The following is an 18504-nucleotide window of genomic DNA, read 5'->3' as shown; positions in this document are numbered from 1 at the left end:
ATATACCAATTACTTATCCAACTGATATGTATGACCAAACAACATCTAGATATACTGATTATCAATATCAAAGTTACGAAAATGGAGTAAATATGTTTACAAAAAAGTAATAATGAGCACTATGAAAAATGTATTTAAAATTCTTAGTAAAAATCAGTATTATTTGATCTGTGTTTATGTTCATTTTTAGAGTGACATTAGAAACTCTAATTTTAATTTGTTTTTAATTCTAAATCAGTCTTTTATTCATGTTAAGAAAAACAAAAATAATTTTGTATGTCAACATATTTTTTTCTTTATGTTATATGACACGGTCCTGGAAAAAGTGCGGGAACCTGGGAACCTCGTTCCCGGGAAATTTACAAAAATCTTAAAGAAATATTGATTTTTTAAGAGTAAAATGGGAAAATTTAAAAATTAAAATTTGTGGAATTACTTAAAAAATGTATAAAATTGACTAAATTTATGATTTTTTTCAATATCTTGGGGTAAATATAATTTTGGGAAATGAATTTGGTTCCAGGGAAAAAATAAACTTTTTCCATGTCTGATATGACATATGACTTATATGACATGTTTACGGATAAAAACATTCGTATTTCTAAATTTGTTGAATTTTCTCATTCCATACAATTGTTTGAGTATGACTATTTTTTTTTCTTGAGAAATCATTGTTTTTAATTTTTATTCAGTAAAAAACTTAACTTCTTGATTTATTTTTCCAAAGTCCTTGAAAACTTTTCAAACTATTTAAATGTAAATACCCTACCTAAAACATAATTCAAAAACTTGATACTTCTATAAAAGTTCTATATTCGCCAATCAACTATTAGTGTTGCTTCTGCTCTTAAAACAATTTTAGGCTGGGCATTCTATTGCTAGATAGATATGATTATAATATAATAAAAATAAAAACTACATTTCTAAAAAAAACAATAACAATTTTAATTATATTCTTTATTGGCATATTCTATTTTTACCGCATTTCGAAGAAAAGTATCGAGAAAAATATATATTTTTTAGGCAAAAAAGTCTCTTTTTTTCATAGCCGAGAGTTTTTCGAAAAATATTAAAATTTTATTTTATATTAATATACCTACTACTTTGTTTACGCACAAAAAGGGCTCATTTTGTAAAACGCCGGCCTAAAAACATCGAAAAATTGTGAGAATCAAAGGCAGTAGGGTGCTAAACGACAGTAAACTTTCCAAAGAATTCGAATTCAGGCATAAAATTTCTCGGCTTGAACAAAAAATCTGAAGCCCAGGCTCAAGGCCTGAGGCCAAAAAATAACATTTTTTGGGCAAAAAAGTAGCCGAGAATTTTTTGAAAAAAATTAAAATTTTTCAATCAGAGGCGGACTGGACAAAAAAATCGGCGGTGCATTCTGTATTTTCAGAGGCCCATTTCATGATTTTGAAGGTTTTTTCGATAATTCGGCCCAAAAATTCATATATAAAACTTTAAATTGGAGAGGCCTTTCGCGCATTTGGACGAATTGCGCATATAGTCCGCCCAAGATATGAAGAATGAACAAAAACTTTGATATAAATTAGGCACCTAAAATATAATTATTTAAAAATTATTTTTCATGAACTTAACATCAAATTATGTTCACAAAAGAACTATATAAGAAACTTATACATACTACAACTCGAATTTGCTGAAGGTACTTTTACATTCTATTTATTTGAAATACATGTGTATATTTATTGAAATTTTATTTTACGTAAAATTGCATAATCCAACTTTCTCTTATTTTTGTAATGATAATTAATTTACTTATTCTTATATTTGATTTTATAAGCTTTCTTTGCCTGCATAGTTGTATTTTAAAATACTTTTTCATATAAATTGTTTTATGAAAAAAGATGTCTGATTCTCATGAAAAATTTCACTTTCTGTACAAAAAAAATGATACAAAGACAAACAAAATTTAATTAAATGGTTGAAAGTAAATGACATTAGTATTTTTTAACATCAACCACCGGCCAACCACACAACCGTAAATATTAAATAGTTTCCGGATACCAGACTGTCGCAATATTATGTCTCACACCTTCAGAGACTCATTATTTTTACTTTTGTGAAAATATCATATTGTTAAATATCTATTGTTACTTTTTTCATACGAACACACATTGTACATCCATCTACAAATTTATTACAGGTGTGACGGAAGAGAGGCTCTGTGTGTTAAAAGAAATTTATAGTCAAATATACACGAATTTTAGATGAGATGTACTTACACTAAACTATAATGTAGCTCATATACTAGCACTTATTTTTAAAAAAATATACTGTGATGTACTGAAGTTTATTCTTAAAAAATTAATGTATATACACGAGCTCCGCCCTATATCTTTCTCGCTTCTGCGAATACCATTAAGATGTTGAAGAGTCATATTTTTCTTTTCATTAGACGTCTTAAATATTTTTATTTAATTTTAGTGAATACATATAATAATTTTGTTTTGATGAGCACTTACTAAATAAATAAAAAAATAGTATATAAAGCTTTGAGTTTCAGGAAAGAAAGCGAGTCTTTTTCTGTCATTTTATCGTTCCGGATCTTTGAAGAAAAAAAAATAATCATAATGAAATATTTCATAGTACTTCTGTCAGTTTCTATGACTTTAGCAGCCCCAGGTGCTATGGAAGAAGATCAATCGAGTTCTTTCAAGCCAGTATTGCAATACTTTAAAAGTTGTTTAGATAACAGAGACATTGGTACTTGTTTAGCTGTAAAAGGAATATCAATGATGAATAGAGCTGCTAGAGCTCAATCAATCGAAATTCTTCCTGGAATAACATTTTCAAAGAAAGAAAATGTTGAGTTGAGAACGGCTAAATCGTTGTCGGAAAATGAAATAATTTCTACTTTAGAAAAAGAAAATGGTGAAAAGTCTGGTCGTTTGTTAGATTTGGCATTAGAAGCAGGATCCAACTTTTTGAATACTCACGACATCCAAATTAAAGTTCCAAGTGAAACAACACAAGAACTTGCAAAAGCATTAGAAGAAGGTAACATTTTTTATTTCATATATGTAAATAATGAAATTTCACGAAATATCAAATTTTTCAGGACGTGGTAAGAAAAAGAACAAAATGGGAGGAATGATGATGGCTGCTGGTGCAAAACTGCTTGCTTTATTACCACTTGCTTTACTTGGCTTGAAGCTCTTAGTATTCAAGGCTCTTGTTGTATCAAAAATTGCATTCTTTTTGGCTTTAATGTTGAGTGCATCAAAGTTAATGGGAAGTGGTTCCGGATTCGGAAGTGGTATCTTAGGAAAAGTAAGGAGAACTTAATTAATTGTTTTTTTTTTTTGTATAAAATATTATGTTTATTTTAATGATAAATTTAGGTTGGTAATGTAGGAAGCCTCTTAAGTTCTAGTGGTGGTAACTATGGGAGTTCCTCGGGTGGTTGGTCTTCTGGAAGTGGTTCATCAGGTTGGTCGAATGGAGGTGGATCATACAAACGTAGTTATGATGAAGAAACTCAAAACTTAGCGTACAATGGACAAAAGAAAATGGAATAAAACTACACTGCACCCTCTTTGTAATAATTGGTTCTACACATGCCAAAAACAAACATTCTTTGCTAAGTATGCACACAATAAAAGTGTGTTATTTTATAACTTAGTACCTTTATTGAAATTGATGTCATACGTATTTATTTAAATTATTTTGCACATATTTATTTTCGTTAATTAAAATAAACCTGATGAACTTTAATTTGGAATTTTTAATTGTTTTTTATAGTCATGAAGATTAATTAATAGTATTTAAATATTAAGTAAAACTAAAACTCAATCCTGAAAGAATATTTGATCATTGGTTCAAACATTTGTATCAATTCAAAAAAAAGGTATAAATATAACCAAATACAATGTTGAATATGACTATTAATTGTATACTTACATACTTTTGGCAAAATTGTTTGACATAAATTCTTCTATGAAAATACAGACAGAATACTAATTTTATTACATATTTTTTGTATGTAGGTACAACTTTTCATATAAAGCAAGCTTGAATAATATAAAACAATTTTTCGGCCAAAAACCGTGCTTTTAAAGTCAGTATTTTTTCCAAAACTATTTTAGATGTTTTTTCACTTTTTCAATAAATTATATATATATTGATAAAATGTGATTAATGGATATTTGAAGTTCAAACGTTAAACATATTTTTAAAAAACACAATGGTTGCAACACAGTACATTGTTTTTGTAGTGTTATTTGTCAGTGTTATTGCTTCTACAGAAAAAGCTGAAGAAAAAAATGAGAATGAGCTTGTTGATAATTTTACTGATGCAGTGTCTGATACTTTAACGTTCTTAGATTCATCTTCAGGTGAGAGATCGCATTATACAAAATTAACCATATCTTTTTTTTTATTTATGATTCAAAGTTCTGTAGACAAAAAATAAAATAAGACCAATTGTTTATGAGTTCCTTTTATTAAATATGTAACATAAATATTTTATGAAATTCAGAAAAATAATTCCAATATGCTACAATGTTTGTGAAATAATCCTTAAAAAGAAAAATAAAGTTCTTATTTGCGCACGTACAAATAAGGCTAAAAAAATTGGGGGAATTAAATTGAAGGATAGAATTCTAAATCTGGTAAGAACCAACGAAAATTTTAAATTTCTCAAGAATTCTAGGATGTAGCAAAACATATACACCGCTTAATACAACATAGCGCCACCAAAAAATGTAAATTTATAAGAAATATCAACTTTTAATAATATTAGAAATGAAAAATATTTTGTAGGAAAATATGTACAACTTCTTTAAAAAAATACATTTATTAAGATTTTGTGGAAGTTTACGAGAAGAGATCAAAACGTATAATGAGCTATTGTTACACAAGTTCAGTTTTTATATTGTTGCTATGCTTAAAAGTTTCCATTTAAACTGTTACCTCTTCTAAGGAAAGTGAAGCGTAGATTTGAATCATCAACTTTACACCTTGTTCAAAACTTTCATTTTATAAAAATTTCTCTTTTAACTTCAAAATTCATCTCCGGTTCGTGCAAGTAAACTTTTGTCGCTCTACTTACATTTTCAACGGAGGCTACAAGTACTTATATATTATGAGTAGATTTGTACGAATATATTACTTACAGACATTTTAAGTATAAACGTGTATGAAGTTCAATGCCTTTCTGTGTCAATGTACTACTTTCACCTACTTACATATACAAGAGTTTTTTTTTATATATGAAGTTGTTATTTATCGTGTAAAAGTGTAAGTAAAATACGTTGTAAAACCCAGGAATTTAGCATCTATAAGTTCTAGCAATTAGAAATGCAATTATGTATGAGATGTTATTGGAAACATCATTAAATGAAATTAAGAAGAACAAATATTACATACGAATTAAGAAAAATACAAATATATTTATAAAAAAAAACTTAAATAAAAAATACTAAAATTTAGCAACTGACTAAACTACATGAAATATCTACACATAATACTTTCATGACCTTCCGGATGAGTTCGGACTGTGACAGTCTTGAAGTAGATTTCCAGCTAATAACAAAACTATCCCTATCTTATCTAAAAAGGAAGATAATTCAAAAGTTATGACCTCCCAAAAGTGTCAGTTAAACTTTATTCGGATTTTTTCAAAGATGTTGCATGCCCTTACATCAAAATATAACAATTGTACATTTTTGATGAAAAAAAGTGCTGATCGCTTGATTGTAGTAAATTTTATGTCGTTTTAAATGAAATACATGATTTTAGGATTCATTCGGCGCATTAGACCTCAAAAGTCAGTAGATAAGATCAGGATCATTTTGTAAACAACCTGAGACCTTCTGCCATAATCAGAACTATTTTTTTCAGAGGGTACTTTTTTTTTGTTCCAAAGTGAATGAAATTATTCAAAAGTAACTAAACATTTTTTATAATCAATATTATTTATTTTTTAATCATCAGAATCTAGAAGTTCAAAGTTGAAGAAAATTGCTCTGCCCCTCTTGCTTGCTTTAAAGTTGAAATTATCAGTAGTTTTACCAATAATACTAAAAGCACTAACAATATTATCTGTGAAAGCTTTCATTTCTGGTTCCCTAGCACTAATTTTATCAGGTAAGTTATTTACTGTATAAATATGAAACTTATCATAATATGACTTTAAAACAGAGATGAACTCTTCAAATTTATCAAAAATCTACAATTTTTGATTCGTGGGTGGCACGAGCGTTTCGCTTTGTTCACATTCTGTTAAAACGTCATATTCGCAGTTTTCGTAAAACTTACGACCTTTAAATATGCAATCAACTTTCTACTTTTGAGTGAAGTTTCTGTTAAATTCATACTCTTTCAGGCATTACTTTTTTCAAAGACTTTTTCGGAAAAAAACGTGAACGAATTACTACAGCTTATATCACTGCTCCTGGGCCAGTTCAAGCAGAGCTCATCGAAGGATGGAATAGAAATGGATTGGCAGAGCCTATGGCGCAAGATGTGGGTTTTGGAGGTCAATACATTCCACAAAATGAATTTCAAAATATATTTCCAAATCAATATTAGGTGTAAAATGTTTAAACTTTGCAAATGTTTATTATGAATTTGTATTTATTAATTAATTTATTGACTAATGAACATGTATGATATTAAAAAAATAATAATAAAATGTTCATATATATGATAGTGATTCTGTTGTTTGTAATCTTTATAACCATTGATTCTCATTTGAAATCAGGCAGAACAATGACTGATGAAATTGAAGTAAAAGTTGTCAAGAAAAAGTAAACAAATTTTATTAGATAAAAAGAAAATAAAAAAATGACCAAATTCAGTTCAATTAGGTTTTAGATGAAAATAATAGTGATGAACATTTTGAATAAAAAAAGTTTTAAGTCGTATAACTATCAATAAATGGTACTTTTCATTTGACTTAAAATGTAGAAATCGTATCTTGAAGCGTGAAAATTAACTCAATTTTTCAAATGACTGTGCTACGACAATTAGATTTGCTTATCTTTATTTTTTGGTCAAAATATAGAAAACTATATAAACCGATAAAATGAATCAAACACGATTAATACATTATTCGCTGTTAATAAGTTCTGAAGTACAACGTAAATTTTAACAATGTTTATTTTCTTCATAATTTTACTGAGTTGTTGTTTGAATTTTACCTTCTCATCAAAAAATGAAAATACATTTTTTTCTTATCAAAGTGAAAATATGTTAGATGTGAAAGGTTGCAATGAAAAGTACAGTGAGATGTGTTTTAAAATTGATTTAATAAACATTGTGGAAAAACTTTGTAAAACAAATCAGATCAATTTACTACAAAGTCTGAGTATCGTCAAAGAAGTAAACATAAATGATACTAGTACCGAGGAAATAGTTGCTGGTGAATTTTCATTTATTTTATTAAAAAAATATTGAATGTGATATAATGTGATGTATATTTCAGCATTGGCAAAAAATTTTCCCAATGATCCATCAAAACGATTAAATGAATACTTATTAGCGAAAATTTCAAACTTCCTTCGATCGCGTTCAATGAGAATTAAATTGCTAGATGATGACTCTGCCAACCTTGTTCAATTAACAGCACGTAAAGGGGGATCTGGTGGTCTTGGAGGTGGTAAAAAGGGTTATGATGCCTTAATGGCAGCTGCCTTAATGATGAAAGGTATTCTTGTTATGAATGTAATATAATATTTTTGCAAACAAGGTTATTTTTTTAGGAACATTAATGTCTGTGGGACTTGGTGCATTGGCATTATTGGCTGGTAAGTAAAGGAAACTGTAAAAATTAGTTTAGAAAGGTTGTGATCGCGTGAAAAATTCTTAAAAACCAAGATAAATTTACTCTTATGGATATCAATATTAAAAAATATAATTTATTTACTTCAACCATGTACCAGAAAATGCAATATGCAAATAATTAAACATCAATAATTTCTAGGAAAAGCTTTAATGGCAGCTTTAATGTCTTTAACGTTATCAGCAATTGTAGGACTTAAGAGCCTATCTAGTGGTCACAAATCAACTACTTATGAAATAATTGCAAAACCACATTATACACATTCTAATAGTCATTCTCAAACAGTGGAAGACCATCATCATCATGGTGTTGGAGGCTATCATACAGGATATGCTCGCTAATGCATAAGGAATTAGAATCAAAAATATTAAATGTATGTTTGAATAAATACAATGCGTTTCCTTTTTCATGTACCTAAATTGTAAAGGGCATATTTATAGTAATTATTATAGAAATATCAAAACAAATAATTTATATTTTTATTTATTTAAAAAAAAATATTGCTTATAATTGTTGCTTCATAAAAAGTATTCAAATAAATATGTACAAAAAGAAAGAACCCATACAAGGTTTTATTTTACGTTTCTCCCTTAGGTATTTAAGCTTTTAATATTATTGGTCTCTTATTTTTTTTTACTGATTTATAATGTAATCTTTTTATGTATGTGTAAAAAGCTTAAAAAATGAATAAAAAAAGTTTTGATAAAAACCAAAGGAATAAGTACATAGATTTTATGAGGAACAAGGAGCAAAAACCAATGTAGCTGTAAATAAAACTGTTTATTTATTGAAGAAATTATTAAAAACTTCTATTATACAGTTATTTGAAAGTAATACGGTAGAAGATTTAAGAACACACTTATCCTTTAGATTAATGGTAATTACAATACACTCTTCAACAATTAACCGACAATTATTAATAAATAAAAAACTCAAGACACGAACCACTTTTTTTTATATAGTTTTTAACTCTTTGACTGCTTTCGACGCTTTTTCCATAGAAAAGAAAATAAGGTTTAAAGTATTTAGGTTTGTATTATGTAAGTAAAAAACCTTTAATTTCTAAACTTTTCCTTCTATGAATTAAAAAAATAATATTATAAATGCTTTTAATTTTTCGTTTTATTATTGCAGACTTGAACCCTCTGATCATATTTACAATAACAAAATAAATATCACACGTGTGTCAAATGATAACTCGGATGTATGATGCTGTTTTGACGTATATCTATTATTCAGTTTTATTCATGGTATCCACAATGAACCAAAGTATTGTATGAACGATAAAACTCTTACAATTCTTCGTATCTTTCTCAGTATACTCGCAAGTGGTCTTCGGTAAAAGATGTGCGTCGATGTTTAAATAGAAATTAGAATTAAAGAGAAATTTTGCTATTCAATGTGAAAATACTTTTAAGCTTTCATTGTGATATACAGGAACTAAATAATATAAACAAAAAAAGTGTACGTGCCTAATGCGGAAACAATAATTATGAATTACTTTAATACAATACTGGACTTAGTTTTAAACTTTTATTATCGTTAGTTTTTAAAATATTTGGTCAACTTTGATATTTATTATAATTTACACAGTTATAGTTTTAATAAAATAACAACGTCATCTATCTATTTTTATCTGTTTTTTAGTTGTTTTTCGGATTTGAGATTAAAATTGATACAAAAAGTTAAACACTCCAAAATGGAAACGTTCAAAAGTGGCAGTACTAGGAACATTTTTTTTAAAATTAGGTCAACAATATTCAATTTTGTTGTGCTTATATTAAGTATAAATTTATGCAATGGAATAAACAGGACACACCAATCATATATACCTGTTACTACATATATGTTTAATAAAAGTGTCATTTCTGTGCCGAGTGAATTATTAAAAGTAAAAACAATAAATGAAAGTGTATCATCGACATTTACTCTAACCGGTAACAACTTGTGGGATAGCTTATTACGAGAATGTTTAACTAAACCATCATTTTCATGCATACAAAAGAATGTGTACACATATTTAGATGATGTCTTGCAAGAAAAAGACATGAATGTAACTAACCGGTTGCGATTTATAAAAAACAAAGTTGACTATAGGAAATACTCTGGAGAACACCAACAGTATGAAAATGAAATTTCTGATGATGAAATACCAGGTACAACTTTTTAACAAACATTCAACTTTCTTTTTGATGCGTGATGGCATACTTAAACATTAAATCGATACTGCTTGTGATACTGTTTTGTATTTTACATACTTAATTTTGGGACTGATTTATGAGAGATATTGAATTAATGCTAGAATTGATATATATATATTTATTTTTTTATTTTATTTTTTTTTTTTTAATTTGACACAAATTTGGATAATATGGATTCAAAACTACTATTTCTTATTGATAAAGAAACACCCATTGAAGAGGTAACTGCGGCATTGTATGACAAAAGTTTAAACTTTATGGTGACACACAACATGGAGTTTAAGATGCCTGAAATGATGTTTGATGGGGCTGTATTCAAAGTTTCACCAAGAGCTATTGAAGGAAATGGCATAATTGCAAAATTAGAGTTATTACCTAAACAAGAGCTGCAAGAACGAATTGATAGTTCTCCAAGAATATTTTTAAAAAAGATAAGTAAGTGTTTTCCTCCACTTTGATATTTAATTTATATTTAAATGTCTTTTTTTTTGTTTTAGAGAAAAATATTAAGCAAAAACTTTTGTTGGCATTTGTTGGCATAATTTTAATTATAAAAATCATAAAGATTAAAGTTTTTTGGCTTTTGCCCATGATTGTCGGAGTAACAACGGCTAAAAAATTGGTTTTAAAATTTCTTTTATTTTTGTTTCCTGCTTTATCACATATATTCAAGCTGTGTTCCTATTATCACTCAAACTATCACAAAACCAATTATCATCATCACCATCATTCAATAAGTCATGTACACAATGTAAGATCGTTAATTATTTAAAAAATAGTTGATTTTAAAATATTTTATATTATTATTTTTCTTAGTTACCAAGCCACCCCCACGAAGTTCCGGAAATAATTTTATCACATCCTCCTAAGGGACATCCGTCTGAGTTCATTCATGGATCTCCAGTACCGCAACATATATCACACGAATATCATGGACCAGATTGGGAATTTTCCGGACCAGGATTAGGAAGCGAGTATGTTTTTACATCACATTTTATATTATATTACAGCGGTAAAACTTCATTGTATCAAATATCATTAATCACTTCAGTTTTCCAGGTTGCATCTTTATCACAAAAATAATTAAATTATCTTTATTTTTTCGATTCATCATTTTTTTACAGTTTAACAGAAGCCAAATTTTATTTAATCTGCTATAAGAGCATACAATAATGCATTTCAAAACTAATTTAGTCAATTTCGAATATTCACTTAGGTATATCAGTGACACACAAAGAATTATACATGTAGATAATTTCAAACCAAAGTATGACGATATAAAAGATATTAATGCTTGGGGTTTAGGTGGCACAATCACACCATCACCAATTCATAACTACAATGTTAATCCATTATTCAATGAGCTACCGAGGTATTTCATTTTTTTAACACACATTTCTTTTTCAAATAACACAATAATATTACAGAACAATTCAAAACACTGTACATTAAAATCACTGACTTTAACTAAACATATTCACATTTTTCACAATCATACCCCATTGACAATATTATTAAGTATATGTATAAATTTAATATTAATATATGGATCATTTCATTCTAAGAAGTACTGAATTTCTGGTTATTAAAAATTACTTAAAAAGTAATAAATTCTATCAAAAATTTACCAAAAAAAAATTGGTAAAAAAAATCGTAAAAGCAAAATTTTTTAAACGAAAATCTATGCAGTTTTAACAAAGTCAAACCCGTATTTTGGTATTTTTTTTTTAGAATGGAATGCACAATATAATACTCTTTAACGAATTTTTTCTTATTAATAAACTTTTTTAGAATTGTTAATCCAAAGCCTCATAAATCAACAATTGTTTCTCCAATATACGGTCCAGTTCATAGAGTGTCTGCAGCTGAAAGCCAAATAAACTCCAATTTCGTTAAACCTCATATTGACAATATCATGGTAAAAACATCAATTTTCTTCACACAATATTATTTTTCCACAGAAAATTATAAACTTATCTCGTAAAATCACATCGCTCTTGATTATAAAGGGTTTTCTCACCCACGATTTTAAATTTAAGAATATGATTAAAAGTTTTTCATCATTTTCATTTGATAAATTTTAGACAAAAGAAACAAAACGCCAACAATTTGCTCAACAACAAGAAATGCTTCGAATTCAAGCTGAACAAAAGCTCATTGCTAAGCAACAACAAATACTGAAAGACCAACCGTTTGTTCAAGATACCGAGGTAACTTCTTTAATTTATGACTTTAAGATTAAAATGGCTACACAAACAATTTTCATTTAGATTTTAAATCCGAAACCACTAGATCCATTTTATAGTCCAATTTTAATGAAATTAGATAAAATTTTCTTGCAAATTGGAGTTATTGAAGAGGTATGCAAAGAAAAATTAGTTTGCAGTATGTATAAAAATCCTAGTCGATACAGTCCACACAGTAATTATGTGTCTGCAGAACTTAGCAGGTAAATAAAATATCTACTTAGGCACTATATCCAGGTTTTATATGCAACTATTGTTCCAGGGATCCAAATGAGCTTCAAAAACCTTCATCAACAAATGTGGCAGTTATTCGGTTTTATCGGTATATTCAAGCTGCAAGAGATGGCCAAGACCAAAAAGATTGTACACAAATCTATGCTCAATGTCTTCTAAATATGAATGGCAAAAAATAAACTTTATTAAGGACAAATTACCTAACGAAATGAAGATAAGAGATAACATAAAGAACATCAAAAATAATTTAATATTATTAGAGGAATATATTCATGCTTTTATCGTTTGGTGATGGAAGAAACACAAATCATTGCAAATTGATGCTCAAAGTTACTTAACATACATGTTTGCTCATAAAAATAGTCATTTAAAAAGTTCATTTATACCAAAAATAGTTTGGTAACTCTTTTTATTTTTATTTATATATTTTTTTGGATAAAATGGATTTCATATTAAGTATTAGCTAATTTAGGAAAAGTTGTGACTGTAAGAAAACTAGTTCGAGGATAATTGAATATTTATTTAACATTAAGTTTAGGGTGATGTGAAATAATTGTATCAACCATAGTCACCGCCAGTAGATACAATCTCAAATAGTTTTAATTTTACATAGGTGATTACAATTTATTCTTAATAATTTATTTATTTTAGATAAGGGTAAATAAAAACATAAACTGACTTATTGTAGTTTTTTTTAGGTATAGGTTGTTACAAGATCGTTTCAAAGTTAATTATTTGAATTTGAAAAAAAGTTAAAATTGAAGGGCTAATAAATCGCACATATGCTTACTGGGTCAAAAGTCTAAAATTTGTATAAGGACTAAAAGTTCAAAATGTGCACTGGGTCAAAAATTTAGAATGCGCATTGGGGCAAATAAACGTTATCAGGATCAAAAATATTTGAAGTTATTAGCTAGATAACGAAATCTTTGTGAAAAATCATCATGCATATGTGTCATTTAGTACATTATTCTGTTTTAACTAATGTGCTAAACCGCACATATGCATTATTTTTCTTTTATCGGCTATAAAGTTTATAGGAAGGAAAAAATAAAACACAGCAAAACTTATTAGTCACAATGCTTAACAAACCATGGAAGAACGAAAGCTCACTATGATATTGGAATTCACTTTTATTTTTAATTAAAACTTAAAATTGATTTTTCTCAGTTTGCCAAAAATGCATTTGTGCGATTTATCACATTAGCCCTTCAAATGATCTTTTTGTCGGGTATATCTTACCTTTTCATAAATTAAAAAAAATGAAAATGTTTGAATAATTTTTGTAGTACGTTTGATATACTTCTTTATTACTACTGCACAAAAAGAACCCATTTTGTGAAACACCCGCATGAAAGCATCGAAAAATTGTCAGAATCAAAGGCGGTATGGTGCTGGTATGGGGTATGGTAAATTTTCCAAAAAATTTGAATTCAGTCATAAAATTTACAGGCTTGAACAAAGAAATATCGAGCCCAGACCTCAAAGTTGGGAAAAAATGTCAAAAAAAATGATATTTTAGGGCAAAAAGTATCATTTTATTCATAGCCGAGAAATTTTTGAAAAAAATTAAAATTAAATAAAAAAATGTTTTTTTTTGTTTTGTTTTAAAAGAGAGTTGTGTAGAGTATCAGAGGGCTCTGAGAAGGGGGAGGCATATCAATAAAAATTCGGCTCTTTTTGTTAATTTTTTTGGTCTTTTATGAAATATGTAGTACATTTTGAGTCCGATCCTCTCTGGTTCCGCCCTATATTTACCCAACATATGGAAAATCGATAAATATTTCTAGAAATAGTGGAAAATTGATCTATGTGACTGATTGAAATTCATCCCTTGCTTTATTAGATTGAATACATTATGATAATTGTGAATACCGTTTTCCTTTTAAATACAATTAAAAAGTTTTTATTTTGTCTATTGATATGCGGACATTTAAAATTTAGTACGTGCATGTTTACAGCTTTAAATTGGTGTATAAAAGCACATGTATAAAAATAATATCAATTTATTACATTTTTACCTCCGTCTTGGTCACACTGAAATATAAAGTTGTTACCATCATGCGTTGTCGTCGAATTATTTTAACAATATTTGTATACTGTTTGTGCACTATTAAAGCGGAAGAGTCTGCTGTTGATGTCCTAACAGATATTTATAAAACATGTGTCAGTAACTTTGCAATTGATTGTGCTAAACCAAAAGCAATGCAATGGCTTAGTGACAGTGCTACAAAGGACACGATTAAGCTAACGGAAAATCTTAGTATTATAAGAATATCAAAAGACAAAAACTCGGAGCAACGTGGTGCAGTAAATTTCTTTGAGAAAGTAGATGATTTCCTTGCTGATCATGCATTAAGAATCGCACCTACAAAGGTTTTGCAAGATGAAACTATCCGATCATTCATACCAAAAAGTTTATTAAGAGGTGGATTAGCTAATGGTTTAATAGTGCCACTTTCAGAAGGAAAATCGATAGAAGGTAATATTAAAAAAGTAGATTAACAAAAAATATCCCTTCAATTTGCTTTATTTTTTATAGGAAGAGGCTTTGTTAAAAAAGTAATGATTCCATTCCTTTTGGGACTGAAATTCAAATCAACTGTTTTGGTACCACTCTCACTTGCATTAATTGCTTTAAAATCATGGAAAGCCATGACTTTAGGCTTGTTATCATTAGTTTTAGCTGGCGCAATGGTCATATTTAAGTTTGCCAAACCAAAAATTGTTAATTATGAAATTGTTCATTTTCCTCATCATCCACATGTTCCACATGTTGATCACCATCCCATTATTCACGACGGTCCACATTGGGCGAGAAAATTAGAATCTGAAGAGCTTGCATACAAAGGATATTACAATTAAATACTTAAGTTTCTTTGAAAATATTTATTTTAATTAATTTATTTTTAATAAAAAAATTTGTTTACAACATTTACAAACAATTTTTTTCATAATATTATGGGCTCAGATTTAGTTCAAAAAATTCATAGAATAATCAACTTAGCTATTGTGAAATTTAGAAATGGAGTTTATGTGTTCATTTTGCATTATTCAAACAAAATTTATGTTCAATATTGGGTTCGAACTTGATAACAATGTTAATAAACTAAGGTAATTTTTGAAACATCTAGTTCAACTAGTTCAAAATAGCTCAATGTTTTTTCAATCGTTTTGGGTGATATAATGTAAAAGGTTGACTGGGATATTAGTTTTTAAGTTATTTTTAAGTTTTTTTCTTCTCTAAATGTCTCCAAAAGTCTCTTATTAATTTATGTCGTTATTTATTGTAATCAGAAATCCCAACAAGAGTTGAAGTAGTTAGTGAACTAGAGCACTCAAAATTCATTCCATATTGATCGTTTCATAAATAAAGTTTATAATGTAATGTAATGCTATTATTTTTATCTATTTCATTTTATCTTATTCATTTGTTTATTTAAATCTCACGTTTTGAATCCAAAATACGTGTTTAAGAACAATCCTTCATTATTTGAAAACTTATAATCTCTTGAATTGTTGGGCTTTTTTATCTATGGCTCTATGTTTGCGCCATCTTTTTATTTTAAACGAAAATTACTGCATATCAGCTTCAGTGCATGTTGGAAGCCTAATTTCATTTCAATAGTATGATTTTTTTTAAATTACTGAATCAAAAGGAATAACATTGAATAATTTCTGAATAATATTGTTATTGGCGTAATTTTTTACTATGCGTATCTTACTATCATAGATTATGAAATTTCAATCAATGATTTTCCAAATTTTATTCAACTGTTCTACAAAATAGTACGCAAGTATTAAAATGTGAACAGTTGAATCAAACATAAGCAGTTTGTATATTTTTTTTTGTATATTTCCGTTCTAATAAACCAATTTAATAAATAAGTACAAGTAGACTTTTCCTTTCACACATTTCTAAAATACAATCACGTATGCTCAATATTTGTCCAGCGTTATCGCAAAATAGAAACACATGAAAAGAATACTAAAATTTAAATAAAAATATCGGTCTTATGATTGAAGTATTAGCAAGCGAAAATTACTATCTATATAAAAAAAAATAAAACGATGATACCTATATTTTGTGTAGTCTATAACGAATTTACGTGTTGTTTCAGCGAAGTATAAAAACTAGTAGCAACTTTTTAATTTTATCAATTATTTTGTAGCTCTCTGTGAAAGAAGTTTAAATTTAATAAAATAAAAATAAAATGTATAAAACATATTCGTTCATAATTTGTGTAACGTTTTTGTTAACTCAGACCCTTGCTTCACCTGCTAAATCATCAGATATTGAAGAAATGCGATCCCTATGCAACGACCATAATGATGCATTTTCCTGTATTAAATTCAAAGCTTTAAACTTTTTAAACAACATTTATAATCAAGATTCATTCAAAGTACGTATTCCAAAATATTTGTAGAATATTTGTAATATGTTTAAAATCTTATTATTATTTTTTTGTTTAGTTATCCGATGATGTTGAGTTAAGGAAAAACGATTACTCAGGCTTCCAATTCAGTGGACGTTCAGATACAGATACACTGGATAAAATTCAAGAATTTGTTCAAAGCCATGATGTCACAGTTAATGTCCCATCAATGGGAGCCAAAGTGACGGTTTCACCAAGAAATTTGAATTCAGATGAATTTTCAATCAATGTAAAGTTAGCTGAAAAAAATAGTAACATTGGAGACGGTAAGCACAGTTTTATTCAATCATAATATTAATACTTATTATTTCTTTTTATTAGCTCGAAAATCTAAGTTGAAAAAAATTGCGATTCCTTTGATGGTTTTTGTTTTGTTAAAAGCAATGACTTTGATACCACTAGCTCTAGGCGTTCTTGGTTTGAAAGCATGGAATGCATTGCAATTATCTTTCTTTTCATTTGTTATCTCAGTTGCTTTAGCAATTTTTCAATTATGTAAAAAAATTGCAACTGATAACCACCATCCTCACATTACTCATGCGCCATGGGAGGCAGCAAGGAGCAGTCAGGAAAACAAACCTAAAACTGACTCTCAAGAAATGGCATATAACGCATATTTATAAAACGATGGTATTAATATCAAAAAAGTTCAGTTCAATATTTCCAAAAATGTTATTTAATAAATTTATTTATTTGTTATCAAATAAAATTATTTAAATTATATAAATAAATGTTTTTTTTTATTAATTTATAAATTATTCATAATAATTTTTTTACAATTTTCTTATTTTAATTTAGTTTTTATTGTTCAAAAAGTACGTAAGTATTTATATTTGTTTCTTTAAAATAAGTTTAGATGATGTACAGTCCTTTCTTTTAATAAATACCCGTCGATACTTGATCCTAATCTTCAATATAAAAAAAATTATTATAAAACAAATATGACAACTAAAAATAACCATTTGTTTGATTTTTAACATTTCAATAAATTACATGCAGGAAAACATTTTAAAAGATCAATTCTACTACAGTTACTCTTACACAAATATAAACGATGAAAGTTTGCTTGGTCAACTAGTTATTGACCAAATTTATGCACCACTCATCTGTTGCTTAGATTTGCCTACATATTTTTCAAAGTTTTTACTAATGCTAAATTAAAAAAAAAATGTCAACATTTTCCATAAAAAAACAAGAAGTGTTCTTCATCAAGATCGTCAAAGCAATAAACAAATATTTTTTTTTAAATAAAATTTTTAATTAAAATTATTTTAATTTTTTAATATCTGCTCATGCGCTGCAAAAATAAAATAAAAAATATATAAAGTCGTCGTCAGAAGCACGACGAACAAAGTTACCGCATTTCGTGTTTTCAAACTTCGGAATTATTTAGAAGCCTTTTTTCGGCCAAAAATTAATTTAAATTCATATGACACGACGACATAGCCCACGCCAACATCATACTGACACGACGACATAGCCCACGCCAACATCATACTGACACGACGACATAGCCCACGCCAACATCATACTGACACGACGACATAGCCCACGCCAACATCATACTGACACGACGA

At 27.9% G+C, this 18504-nt stretch overlaps 5 protein-coding genes across 5 annotated transcripts; all 5 read left to right on the top strand.

Moving 5' to 3' along the window:
- The first annotated feature begins 2630 nt into the window (after nt 1–2630).
- On the top strand, nt 2631–3545 carry LOC134835320 (uncharacterized). The gene is made up of 3 exons (XM_063850192.1): nt 2631–3024; nt 3086–3297; nt 3369–3545. The coding sequence occupies exons 1-3, from the start codon at nt 2631–2633 to the stop codon at nt 3543–3545; spliced, it is 783 nt and encodes a 260-aa protein (XP_063706262.1).
- Nucleotides 3546–7218: 3673 nt separating this feature from the next.
- On the top strand, nt 7219–8151 carry LOC134835319 (uncharacterized). Its single transcript, XM_063850191.1, has 4 exons — nt 7219–7390; nt 7454–7675; nt 7731–7775; nt 7952–8151. The coding sequence occupies exons 1-4, from the start codon at nt 7219–7221 to the stop codon at nt 8149–8151; spliced, it is 639 nt and encodes a 212-aa protein (XP_063706261.1).
- Nucleotides 8152–9656: 1505 nt separating this feature from the next.
- Nucleotides 9657–12670, top strand: LOC134835318 (uncharacterized). Its single transcript, XM_063850190.1, has 9 exons — nt 9657–9966; nt 10216–10446; nt 10509–10762; nt 10828–10985; nt 11228–11383; nt 11803–11929; nt 12096–12221; nt 12282–12460; nt 12520–12670. The coding sequence occupies exons 1-9, from the start codon at nt 9657–9659 to the stop codon at nt 12668–12670; spliced, it is 1692 nt and encodes a 563-aa protein (XP_063706260.1).
- Nucleotides 12671–14552: 1882 nt separating this feature from the next.
- Nucleotides 14553–15356, top strand: LOC134835317 (uncharacterized). The gene is made up of 2 exons (XM_063850189.1): nt 14553–14973; nt 15034–15356. The coding sequence occupies exons 1-2, from the start codon at nt 14553–14555 to the stop codon at nt 15354–15356; spliced, it is 744 nt and encodes a 247-aa protein (XP_063706259.1).
- Nucleotides 15357–16705: 1349 nt separating this feature from the next.
- Nucleotides 16706–17550, top strand: LOC134835316 (uncharacterized). Its single transcript, XM_063850188.1, has 3 exons — nt 16706–16894; nt 16965–17193; nt 17249–17550. Exons 1-3 carry the CDS (start codon nt 16706–16708, stop codon nt 17548–17550), a joined length of 720 nt encoding a protein of 239 aa, XP_063706258.1.
- Nucleotides 17551–18504: the final 954 nt, after the last annotated feature.

The sequence above is a fragment of the Culicoides brevitarsis genome, chromosome 3 (assembly GCF_036172545.1).
Source record: "Culicoides brevitarsis isolate CSIRO-B50_1 chromosome 3, AGI_CSIRO_Cbre_v1, whole genome shotgun sequence".
Lineage (NCBI taxonomy): Eukaryota > Metazoa > Arthropoda > Insecta > Diptera > Ceratopogonidae > Culicoides > Culicoides brevitarsis.
This window is presented reverse-complemented; position numbering and strand designations above follow the sequence as displayed.